Source organism: Xenopus tropicalis, chromosome 5, assembly GCF_000004195.4.
Source record: "Xenopus tropicalis strain Nigerian chromosome 5, UCB_Xtro_10.0, whole genome shotgun sequence".
Taxonomy (NCBI): Eukaryota; Metazoa; Chordata; class Amphibia; order Anura; family Pipidae; genus Xenopus; species Xenopus tropicalis.
This window is the reverse complement of record NC_030681.2, coordinates 98430680-98444137: the sequence shown is the minus strand read 5'-3', so window position 1 is coordinate 98444137 and position 13458 is coordinate 98430680. Positions and strand designations below refer to the sequence as shown.

General features: G+C 34.2%; 1 protein-coding gene across 6 annotated transcripts in view; it reads left to right on the top strand.

Moving 5' to 3' along the window:
* Positions 1–13458, top strand: part of myom2 (myomesin 2) — a 136312-nt gene that overhangs the window by 65187 nt on the left and 57667 nt on the right. For all 6 annotated transcript variants that reach the window (XM_012963482.3, XM_031902126.1, XM_018094427.2 and 3 more), the window contains 8 exons: positions 2401–2527; positions 4099–4277; positions 5294–5408; positions 6848–7004; positions 9508–9614; positions 10105–10149; positions 11397–11533; positions 12831–12975. In XM_012963482.3, coding sequence (XP_012818936.2) covers positions 2401–2527; positions 4099–4277; positions 5294–5408; positions 6848–7004; positions 9508–9614; positions 10105–10149; positions 11397–11533; positions 12831–12975 — 1012 coding nt within the window. The remainder of the gene's footprint in view (positions 1–2400; positions 2528–4098; positions 4278–5293; positions 5409–6847; positions 7005–9507; positions 9615–10104; positions 10150–11396; positions 11534–12830; positions 12976–13458) is intronic.

Here is a 13458-nt window from a genome sequence, read left to right as displayed (position 1 = left end):
CAACTTTTTGTTGTTAATTAGCCAACTAGATGATTTATTCTACAGTGTGTATTTAAATGCTGAATTTATATTGGTTAAGTGTTAAGACTATATCTGTAGCATCACTCTAGTGAATAAAACACATGCATTATGATAGCTATTTAATAGGCTTCTCTCCCTAAGAAGATTATTGGGGCAAAGTGCTTGCTTTGAAAGTATATTAGAGAAAATTTTATTTCCAAACATTAAATTCTTCATGGAGCATTTAGTGTTTGCAATTACTATAAATGGCTATAATTTGTGATTTATTTTTCAGACATAAAAGGGTATAGACAAAATTACACAGCATTTTATCATGCCCTGTCAAGGCCTGGGATTCTAATACCCATTAAAAAAGCAATATTATTTTTAGTGTGTAAATCTGTTTAAAACATTATAAAATACCTTGAACAAGTCTCTATATTTAAATATCAAAATCAAAAATCAGCTTGACATATTATAACAGCTGTTATAATATGCACCTCTTAATATTCTGTTTGCTCTCTTGCAATTTTCACTGATAAGTACTCCTGTGTGTGATCAGTCTTCAACTCTTGTATTGGAAATAAGGAAAGTGGGTTATATGCATTAGCCATCAGAGAAGGAAAATAAACAAATTGTTAGTGCTGAGCTGCGTAATCTTAGGAGGGATATATAAGAATAATGATAGCATTAGCTGGATGAATGATGCTGATTTCATACACCCAGTAATGGTTTATGTTCCTTATAGTATATCTAAATGTGTGCAAGGTCTATACAGGTATCGAACCCCTTATCTGGAAACCCATTATCCAGAAAGTTCCAAATTATGGAAAGGCCATCTGCCATAGGCTCCATTTTAATCAAATAATTCACATTTTTAAAAATAGTTTCCTTGTCCTTCCAAGTACCTTGTACTTGATCCCAACTAAGATATAATTAATCCTTATTGGGGCCAAAACAATCCTATTGGGTTAAATTGTTTAAAACTGTTTAAATAATTTTATTAGCAGACTTAAGGTCTGCTACGAATTACGAAAATACCCTTATCCAGAAAACCCCAGGTCCCGAGCATTCTTGATAACGGGTCCAATACCTGTATATATTGTACACTTTGCTGATTTTTTCTGGAGCACAGAGTATCAGGTCTTTTAATTTCACACATAACATACTTTCATGATGACAAGCTCCATGTAATAGTCCTTTGTTGCTGTTATCTCATATTATCATATAAGTGTAAAGGTCATGCTACAAGAGTACACAAACTGTTGCTAAAGCAAAGTATTCTCCACTAGCAATTGCCAAAGAGACAGACACCCATACATAATCTTAAAATGGATTTAATTATATGACAACAGCTGCCAGGAACATAGAGGTTAGAGTTAAAGAAGCAGATTTCTTGATCTTGTTGAAATTAAAAAACAGGTATTATGTTTTGGTTCCATATATTTCCAAATTTCCTTTATTAAAATATAGTTGGCAAACAGTTGATAATGTGTGATTTTGGCACACACTACCCAAATATTAAATGAATATTTTAGACTTTCATCTGCTATTTTTGTACTTTCTTGGTTTTTGACATGCTTACTCTGAAACTGTAATTTCAATACCCATAAGAAAATCTGTAACTAAAATAAAACAATTTAGCATGTTAACAAATAGTGGCATATATTGTCAAAATGGCCATACTTTATCAAACTGGCTTGTCATGGGACCATGGGTTCAGCTAAAAACAGATCTTGGCCATATATGTGGTTAACAGCAGAACAGATAACCAGGCTACCACATTTCTATTATTTTAGATGATTGGTTGGAACTGTCCTTGTGAGGCCTTTGTAATATTGGTCTTACATCCAGCAGGAATACAATATACTAGTAGTTGAAGCATAGTTAGTAGGGGCAAACACAGTACATGACCTGTCCCTGCAAGATACTCATGCTGGGGTAATTTGCTTATAGATTATAGATATAATATTTGGCTCTCTCAGAATAGTGTTGCCAACTTAATGGGCATCTCACAGCTTGGCAGGCCATTGGCCTCTGTGCACAACTTTGGCTCCAGTCTTCTGACAAAGCTCAAAAAGAGAAAGTAGTTTTGGAACTAAATCTACTTTAGGTCCTCCTCTCTCTCTAGTAGTCCCTTGCTGCTCCCCTCATCACTCAGGTTGTAGTTCTGTCCTTTGGCCTCTTGGATTGTGTTTCTTATTACTTCACTTGCAAGCAGAGCTGCAAATACGGGACTGAAGTATCAGGCAAGGCACTGTTTAACATAGAATATATATATAAATATTGTTCAAATAAAGTATAAGGAAATGTGTGCTGCTTAAAAAAGTTTAGTAATGTTAAATATTTAATTGTACTCACACTGGAATTCTAACATATTGTTGTAATTGCTTCCAACAGGTTGAAGATCTTACAGAGGGTGCATTCTATGAATTTAAAATCGCTGCATCCAACCTTGCAGGCCTTGGTCTTCCATCTGACCCAAGTGATCACTTCAAGTGTGAGGCATGGACAATGGCAGAGCCAGGTACAGCTTTCCTTAAAATATAAATGCAAGTTTATGTTCTAGTACAGGGTCAAACAATCCTTGGAAATATTGTCAAAGATTCATTTTTTATTATTTATTTTTTATTGATCATTAAAATGCCAGAATGAGTTATGTGAGTACATGTTTATGTTTTAGTTTATCTAATCCCTGTACAGTGTGAAAGTGTAATTCCATTAACCAATTTAGCAGTTGCAGTCTCTGACACAGAGAGGGAGCTGTGTATACATTTGTGAGAAAAGAATACAGTTTTTAAAAAGCCAGAATCTTTTATATATATATATATATATAAGATGAAACCAGTGTTGAATATTACATGAGTAAGAGTATACATTCATTATTGCATGTTTTTACATCCGCTACTTGTGTTTTGTGTTTCTTTTGAGCAGTAATTGAAAGTAGATATTAATTGTTGTACTTACCTGCTTTATTTAATCCTGTAAATGCGGATACATTCCTAGTATTGTACTGTGCAGGCCTTTGTGCAGATCTTTAGTGAGGATTAATAATTTGCGGTTTACTTGGGTGAAGTATTAATATATAATCATTATTTGGATTTTAGGATGATGATATAATACAAATTAATTGTTAGGGGCCATGATATTGCATTGGGATTGGAGTGAGAGAATAAAAGGGGAGCCATTGGCAATGCAAAAAGACATCATCTCAAAGCTCCTCCTTTGCCTTTCCCCTTTACAAGTAGTCCTCTAGGACTTCCAATAGCACAATGTAGTCACCCATACTTTTTTTTTTTGGTTCTCCTACACTATAGAAAATCACATTTTGGTCAAACCAGTTACTAGGAAACTGTACCTTAGCACAGCCAAATATACATACAATAAAGCCACATGTGCTAGTGGTGGTAATGTTTTGAATAGAGACCTAGGAGGAGGCTGGCTGGGAAACAGGCAGGCAGGAATTTGGTAAACACAGATCTGTTCAAAGAACAAAAAGAAAGGCAAGCACAGGAAGGGTTATCTGCAGGTAGCCACTTGAACTAAAGACAGCCAGGTCTAAGGGTCAACAGAGCAAGGGTTAATGCAGCACAAAGTCCAATGTTGAAGCAAAAGGTAAGGGCTGGCAGAGTGCAGACAAGGTCAGGCAGGCAAGGGTTAATACAGTAACAGAGCAGGCAACAAGGACCTACCATGACCAATGACCAGTGGGATTGGTGTTTTGTGTGTTTGGAACTGATGTCACTAAGCTGCATTCTGTGACCTCAATGCTCAAAGCAATATGGAACATGAATGTACGTGACCTTACAAATTCGGTGAAGGGCTCTCTGGATACTCTAGCAAATATATAGCATTTTTTTCAAAGAAGAATTATAAACATTTTAAGGAATTTATAATAAGAAAATTCACTGGACCTAGTTCCAGAAACAGAGTTGAAAAAAGGCTGAAGATGTTAAATACGAAGTGGGTGTATGAGGAAATGTATAGTCAGGCAGTGTGGGTATGATATCTGAACAAGGAGAACAAGCTTAGGCCTGACTGGTATGATATGATGGAGTGGGAGAGAATAATTTAATATAAATCTGTTTATATTTGAAGGCCCTGCATATGATCTGACATTCTGTGAGGTGAGGAATTCATCTCTGGTAATACTTTGGAAAGCACCCATCTATTCAGGCAAGAGTGCTGTTTCTGGATATTTTGTGGAATACAGAGAAGTAGAGTCAGAGGAGTGGACTCGTGTGAATAAGTCTGCAACAGAAAACCGATACTTAAAGGTAAGAAGAGAACTGAGGTTGACAAAAACAAAAGAATTGTTTAATTGGATTCCACAGATCGATTTTTTACGTGCAATTTTTTTTGGCACAACTGTGACTTTTTTGATGCAAGCAAAACTTTTTTTGATGTTACCATGACTTTTTTTTGACATTACTTCAACTTTTGTCTCAAAGCAATTCCACAAAAGAATTCACCAATGGCGAAATGCAGAATTTTGCAGTTAATCCATTCCTGGCAAAAAAATGTGCTCATCACACTGCCCTGTTTAAAATAAAATTGTACTTTTAATAGTTTTTGATGGCATAAAATCCCAGTGTAATTGCCTTCTGTAGGCTTACAGTTAACATAGGGGGCTATCAAATAGCCAATTATAGCTCTTATTAGTTCCTCCACGAACATTTTTCATGCGTGTTGCTCTCCAAAACTTTTTTCATTTGAATGTGGCTCACGGTTATAAAAGGTTGGGGATCCCTGGTGTAGATGGTAATATGCAGCTGATCAGTTCATTACCACCAACAAACAAAAAATAATTATTACTGCCCCCCTTCAAAGGTTTAGTATGTAACAAATCTGCCAGCTTTTCTATACCGCTCCTATCCCCATTTATACCCCTTATTTTGATTTAACTACATTTGCTTTTTGAGTGAATGCAACTATCAAGACATTAAAACTTTTTTGCATATCTAAATGGATCTTAAGCATTTGCAGTGATTCTCTGAATTGAATATACTGCATTTAGATGTATGATCTTGTGCCTCAGATTGACAAAATGGACCTTTGAGGTTCATTTCTTATGAAATATAATTCCTTTCACTATTGGGACAAATAACCTATTCATAAATAATTCAATGATTAGCTTCAGCAGGTCTTCTTCCTTTATTATCTATATAAAAGGTGGTTAACATAAAAGCAATCATGTCCATAGGACCTTCAAAGTGTATTGAGTACTTGTGTATTTTTTTCATACCCAGAACATATCTAAAACATTTATATTCTATTCCTTTGTCAATCCAAGGTCACAGGTTTGGAAGAAGGAAAGACTTATGTTTTCCATATCCTGGCTGTAAATGGTTCAGGAACTGGCAAACCCTCTGATGTGTCCGAACCAGTTCTGGTACAGGCACGACCAGGTAAGCATAAGATAATTATAATAAAAATTGTAAAATAAAATATAATTCTGTTTTATACAATAAAAACTTTAGCCATATTTAAGTAAATTCCGTTTTAATACAGTATTTATTATATGGCCCTTTTTAAATTTGCATAATTTCCCACTCATTTTATATTCTATTTATGCAGGTAGTTAGTCATAATACTGCCTGTGTATGTGAGCAACAAACAAACTTACAGTTATCATAGCAATTTTTTATGGCACAGATGATTTACACAGAAGAGAATACAGTATTCAACACCAAGGGACATGTGTGCCTGAAACCCAGTTATCTCCTTATGCCTCAGGCTGTGTAATCCAATCATTAGGTACAAAGGTCATATAACTGTATCGTGTGCGCTCTGTACAGTATGGCCATACTGCATTGATCCAGTCATTCAGCCACTGAGCTGAATGATCCTATCACTGAAAAGTGCATTTTCCTTCATCTTACTGCACAAGTGAACTTCTGTATACAATGATGGACATCACAGAGAACATTTTCATTTTGGTGGACTCTGATATGAACTGATTGCATGTTGACCTATGTAGCAAAGATGCAGGAGAAAGTATTCCTTCATCCCTGTTATTTTACTTGTTAGAAGTTTGGTGACAACTGTTGCATTGTTAAATGATGATAGGAAGCATAAACTGAGGGCAATAGTGATAAACAAACAGGTTGGAGTACCTATCTATTAACATTTTTAGTTCATTTTTTGTTCTATTCTAAATCCATAAACATTAATATATATACTATTGGCAGATAGTATACCGTCTGGTAAAATGAAATTATAGGTCTGCCATAGCTAATAATTTGTGGCCATACTATCAAACTTAGTGTAACGATGGTAGCTAATATTAGACTGTAACATCCAGACACTGTTTATCACTAGATGGAAAATCTTGATTAAGATATTGCTGCCCAGTCAGTATTAGCTGCCAATTCTGACATTAGTCGTTGAAAAGACATAACAGATGCTGAAAAATGTTTGATTGCTCTGAGCAAGTTCTTGTTAGAAATGTGTAAAGAGAACCAAAAAATTGGTATTCTGTAAAAATGTAATATCATTCGCACCATGAATATTCAGTTATTTCTTCCAATTAAATCTATAATAGGAGCTTCAATGTACAGTAAGGAGAATATAGAGTAAAATATTGATGTTGAAACTGCATGCTGGGGACAATTCACAGCTTGCTTGCACATCTAGTGCTGAGCAGTTTGATAGCTCTCTTGTGTCTGGTAATATTATCTTTATGGAGATTTCAGCTCTGCTATAAAAGGCCTCCTTCTCCATCTTATTTTAATGGGAACTTCTGTGGCCTGACTAAAGAAAAAACTGGGGGGAAAGAACAGCAAAGAAACCAAACAAAAAATATGCAGTTTTTCAACATTAGCTAATTTTATCTTTTAAATGATAGGAGTGAAGGAGATCACTGCAGGTGTGGATGAAGAAGGCAGCATTTATCTTGATTACAGCTGCTCTGAAATGACAGAAGCATCGCAGTTTACATGGTGCAAAGCTTATGAAGAGGTTGACGACGAATCCAAATTCAAAGCTGAAAGCATCGGAGAAAAGTATGTTTCTGATTTATCTTTGGTTTGAGTGAACAACATGCAATTACTTCCTTTGAAATTTAAGTTTTCAAGGAATCATATGAAATAACCCCAGAGAAAAAACAAACTGCTATTTTGAAATACCACAGGGCATATTGCATATTCACTGCTAAATAAGAATACAAATGCTTTGTCAATATTTTCTCATAATAATGTTTGACATGAATCACTGCCAATTTTCTAAGCAAATAATTCCAGCTTTGCAGTTCATATTAATGTGTTACTATAATGTCTAGCATCAATATTGCTTTTGCCACTATTCATTTTGTATAAGACACAAAGTACTGTGCAGACAAACCCTTTACTTTGCACATTGCATCTATCAAGTGTAAAGACCAGGCTTACCCTTGGCATGATAATTTTAGCAGCAATTAAACCAAGTCAAAATGGAGAGCTTGTAAAATAATGACCTGCATAATAATGTCCTGTCCTGATGTAGATTAAAATTTTTCTTAATTTACAAGTGGGTGGGAAAGAATTGCACCTATTTTTGGTGCATCACCTGCACCTTGCTACACTAGAATTCTATAAAAATATGGTGCATAGTGGAAATTTTTGTATTTTCCACAACCTTAGTAAATGAAAGCCATTAGAATTTAAGGGCTCTACCGTACAAGCTTCTTTGATTCTTTCTGACAAAAATTAGAAACACTGTTGTGGAACACCATTTATTGCATGTAAATGTACAAATTTCAAAGTTACTAGTATACCATAGCCCTTATATTAAGCAAAGTCCCCTAAGTAAGTCTTTCTAAGCTTATACATAATTAGAAAGAATTGCATAGATATTGCACGTACAACTGAAGCCATCAATGGATATCATATGTATGTAACAATACCTATAAGGGGTTTTGAGCAAAAAAGAATTAAAAAAAAGTATGGGATCTCTTATGCAGAATGGGTTTTCCAGTACAGTATAACCCAAATTTTACATACCCAGAAACTATTTCTTTCCAGTTTTTTATTATTAGAATTAAATGCAAGAACAATCCTAACTTAGTTAAAAACTAGGATACAGAGTGAATTTTTAAAATGTGTCCTGTCATAAAGGATTAACATGTTACATCTAATAATTCTGCTCTTAAAAATACAGGTATGGGATCCCTTATCCGTAAACCCGTTATCGAGAAAGCTCCAAATTATGGAAAGCCTGTGTCCCAAAGACTCCATTTTAATCAAATAATTCAGAATTTTAAAACTGATTTCCTTTTACTCTGTAGTAGTAAAACAGAACCTTGTAATTGATCCCAACTAAGATGTAATTATTCCTTGTTGGACACAAAACAATCCTATTTAGTTTGATTCATGTTTTATTGATTTTTTAGTAGACTTAAGGTATGGAGATCCAAATTATGGAAATACCCCTTATCCAGAATACCCTTGGTCCTGAGCATTCTGGATAACGGGTCCTATACCTGTACTGGATAAATAATGACTTTTTAGACAGATACATTATATTAAGGAAGCTTGTTCCTTTAATATATGCTACTATTCTGTTTTAGTTAAACTACTTTACTTATTAAGATTATCAAGGACAAATAAAAAATATTAAGTATCCCTGTATGTTCAATGAACTGTAAACACTGCATAAGATATAATGGGTCAAACATGGCATGGCAATGCTGGTTTTACAAGGTTTTACAGTAATTATGTCCTAAACAAGACAGTGAATATTAAGGAAGATTAGATGATCTTTTTAAGAATAAGGACAGCTATGGGTCAATGAGTAAAGAATTCAGCTACATTTTGAAAGAATGATATACAGGGCTAATGGAAAAGTTATACTATATTATAGAAAAAATGTACATATTACTATAATATAGTCTGCTTCTTCTTTGTGGTATGTTATATTTCAAACAGTACCACAGGGATAAAAAATAGATTTATTATGCAACAAAACTGTCCCAGTCCAAAAATATGTCATCTAAAACCTGTTGAAATAGTGTAAAACTCAATGGCAGATGTCCCTTTTACAATTGGAAGATCTTACTTTGCTTCGTGGTTTTAGAGGTTTCAGGTTTTTTGATGCTGGCTTCTGTGTGACAATACAAAAAAGTTGAGGTTACTATGTGACGAGTCAAAAAAGTTGTGGTTTTTGCAGATTTTCCAAGACTTTTTTTAGTTCATGCTTTATCAGTTCAGATATTTTGATAAACGACTGCCATTCATTTTTTCATGGTTTCAAACAATTCTAAATCTGGAAAAAAATACATTTTAGTAAATGCCCCCCTTAATATAGACATAAAGCTGATTAAAATGTAATTAAAATGAGATGCATAATTAGTTATAGTTGGACCACAAAGCTGAGTGAAAACTTTGTCCCCTAAATAAAAGGTTAAAAACACTGGTTCATTTAATTGAAACTGGTACTAAATAGCAATATGATTTTTTTGTATATTTTTACTTTTGTATATAAATGAACATTTTGCTTACTTATATTTCTCCATCTATTTTATGTATTTAGCTCCAGATTATACTTTAAAAACCCAGACAAAGATGACTTGGGAACCTACTCAGTTTCAGTTAGTGATACAGATGGCATTTCATCAAGCTTTGTTATGGATTCAGAGGGTAAGAATATTTCATTTTTCACCAGCGTGACACAAACACAAAATTCACCACAAGGGAAATTACTTGTTTTTTATTAGGAAAGCATGGGACTTGATATGAAGGATGGAGCATAGTTTAGATACTTTTAGGAGGAAGCAGAGTTTAGCTAAATAAAAAGTTGTTTGCAAGTATAGAAAAGAGAAATGCTTATAAAGGAATAACAATACTTATTAATTATAGTAAACATATTAAAAGTAGAAAGACTCATTTAGCTATTGCCTTCTAGTTGCGCATGTTAATAGGAAATAAAACTTGTATTTGTTAATGACTTTACCTTAGCTAATTGCTAGGCCATTGCAGAAAATAATGTGAGATCTTTTATGTACAATGCAATATATTAACTTGCCTTTAAGGGGATTTCTTAGGTTGCTTAAATATATGCTGTGTCTAGGGATTTGTAGAAAAATATGGCAAATGCTCAGAAATTCAATTTCTGTCTTTATTTCTCCAGAACTTGAACGCCTGATGGCTCTAAGCCACGAAATCAGAAATCCCAGTAAGTATAATGCTTTATGCTTCTCTGTGCTGCTAGGATGTATGTCATTCTTTGACAGGTAAAGTTAGAAAAAGACAAAAAAAATAAACTGCTGGATCTTTCTAATATCCAATATACTACCATGTTTAAACAAATCTAAGCCTTGAGGTAGGCTTAAGAGAGACAGGGTGTCAAATACCAAAGGGTCCACAATATACAAAGGCAGGGTCACCATTTCACATAGCCTGCCTGGAATGAAAATAGTGCATAGCTCCTAAATAATTACATGAGTGCTAAGCGGTTCATTTTTAAATGTGCCTCACAGGGTTGTGTGATTTTCTGCTTATTAAGCTTTTATGTGCATTTTTAGGGAACTCTACGTAACAATGTCACCTTGGGTTATATGGTGGGAGCTGCACAAAGGAGTGCAGACATGCTAGGTTCTCTCAAGATACTCATTCTAGTTTGCTTTTAGAGCTACATTCCTGCAATGTATGAGGGACACAGCTGAGGGTGGCTTTTTGCATTGAATTGCTGTGGTTTGTCTTTATAAGTCTTTAAAATACCAAAGCTAAATAAATAAATAAAATTACATTAGTATCTACATCATATCACATTTACAGTATAACAGACATTTTTTGGATGTTTGTATTTTTACTTTTAAATGTCTATTGTTTGCAAAACTTAAAGGGGACCTGTCACCAATACAAAAAAAATAAAAGTCCTTTTCAAGTTAAACATGAAACCCTAATTCCTTTTTGTATAACACATTCATACCCATTATAAAGGCATTTAAAAACCTCAACTGTCAATCATATATTGCCTGCCCCGCCTCTATGCCTTAGGCATACAGATAGGGCAGACACTAACTAACTTTTCATTCAGTACTTCCTACATATCACTGCAGTCCTCACTTCCCTCTCCCTCCTCACCATCTAATTGTGTAGCCAATGTATGGGTCTGGACATCTGGTCCTCCATTCTATCACATAAACAAGATACAAAACTTGCCTTACTAACAGAGTTTACAAAATGGCAGCTGCCTGCTTTCTGTAATTGAGTAATGCCAAGGCTGAAGGAAACAATATTTATATAATTTATATAGTGTAAGTGAAGTTTATTTTGCTCAACTTACATGATAGAAAATAATTTGAAGTTATTTCTTAGGGTGACAGGCCCCTTTAAAAATAAAAAAGTCATAAATAAATGAAAAGTTAAATAAATGATACATCTCATATCTGTTCCACCAACAACTTTTTTGTGTTATAGCTATACCTCTAAAGACAGAATTAACCTATGAGATATTGGAAAGAGGCAAGGTCCGTTTCTGGATTGAAGCTCCAAGTTTGTCTGCTGAAACAAGTTATAGATTTGTTGTGAATGACATGGAAGTTAAAGACAGTGAGGTATGTACTGCTTTAAATGGTAACAATATTTATATAAAATGTAAAAATCATATATTTACCATGTGATGTTGATTTTTTTTCCCTAAACTAAGCTGCAAAATGGGATTCCACATTTAGATATGGCTGCTTGTTTTGGACAATAAGACCTTATTAATGTTTATTTTTCTGGCTGTGACAGTACATTCTGCCAAGACTGTATTATGATTTTCTAACAACCCATTCTGTCCCATGCATTACCCTTCACATGGCATGATACAAAAATAATTTTATATAGAATTTCCATAATACATTCTGCATCTTATGTAAAAAGAAAGAGTAATATTACGAAATAGTGTAAACAAATAACATATAATTTAGATGGAATAAATCTAAAAATAAAATAAATACACAACAAGAAGAAATTAGCAATCTGGTGGTAGTGTTAAAGCTTTTCACATAGATAACACTGGTTCCAGAAAGAGAAGAGCACATTGACTGTGATTCCTAACTTGCATTTAAATTGATTTGACACATTGATACATTTTGGACTAGGGTTGCCACCTTTTAAGAATAAATTTACTGGCTAGCAATGGGGGACAGACACAAAGTGGAAAGTCTGTGACATAATATGGGATGGCAAAATGGGGTAGGGCTATTATGTCACAGATGTCCGGTGGAGGCTTGGGAAAGCTCCCCCAGGTTCTGGGCAGATTGGGGGTTAAGGGTGAAGATTGGGGGCTCAAGGTGTGGGCCAGGGGCTGAACTTTAGGGTTTTACAAATTTTTCAGCAACTACATTGCTGGTAAACTTGTAATACCAGCCCTGGCCTTGGCAGGTGTTTTACCAGCTCAGTGCCAATCCTGGTTTGGACTGATTTAAGTCTCAATATGGTGCAGATCAAATGACACATCAGTCATCAAGTCATTTATTGCACATAAACATTCAAAAGAAGCTGTCCCTTGCAGTCAATAAGCTATGTTGAAAATACCTATTACATTGTTGCACAATAAAATGTTTTGAACAGTATTTTTTGGGAAGGACAGCAGTATACAGACTTTAAAAAACTTACTTGGTCTAGTTGTAGTTTTGTATTACAGTATATTTAACTCGAATAGCTAATATCCTTATGCATCTTATAAGGAATAACAGTGTCTTCCCTAAGGAACTTAACATAGTTGAATAGTGCTTTCTATAAATCACTGGAAATGCATGAACTGTCCATGCTATCCAATACTGTAGTCTCGTGTGACACATAGTCAACATACTGTAAAACGGATGTTACCCTTTTGAACATTTAAATCATCATTTTGCTTTACAGAGCCACAGGATTAAATTTGATAAATCCACTGGTGTCATTGAGATGGTGATGGATAAGTTTACAATTGAAAATGAGGGCACTTATACAGTACAGATTCAAGATGGAAAAGCAAAGAACCAATCTTCTTTAGTTCTTATTGGAGATGGTAAGTGATTAAAAGATGTTAAGATGATGCTAATTCCTCATCACAATAACTATATTTTCTTTGCTTATGGCTGTTTGTTCTTGATGTTTTAATAAGGTTTTCTGTCCCCTAGCTTTCAAAGTAAAATGACATAGGTTGCAATGTAAATATTAAACACAGTTGGGGATGTTCCTAGTTTATTTGCTACCTTCCCTTAAATTGCAACTGATAGAAATAATAAATGTTTGAAATCAAGATTAAAAAAAGATTTCCCATAATAAATATGTTATAGCACAATACAAATGAGTGTTCTTTGAGCTTTGCAAACAAAAAAAAAAAAGATTTTAATCAAGAAGATCTAAAACACACAATTTTATTAAGTTGTAGAACATTTACTTAGTATAATATACTGTAAGCAATAAGATTCCTAGTTATGGAAATAACATTAAAAACAGAAGACTCGGTGACTGTTGGGGGTTTAAAAGTATAAAGGGCCCAGTGGGA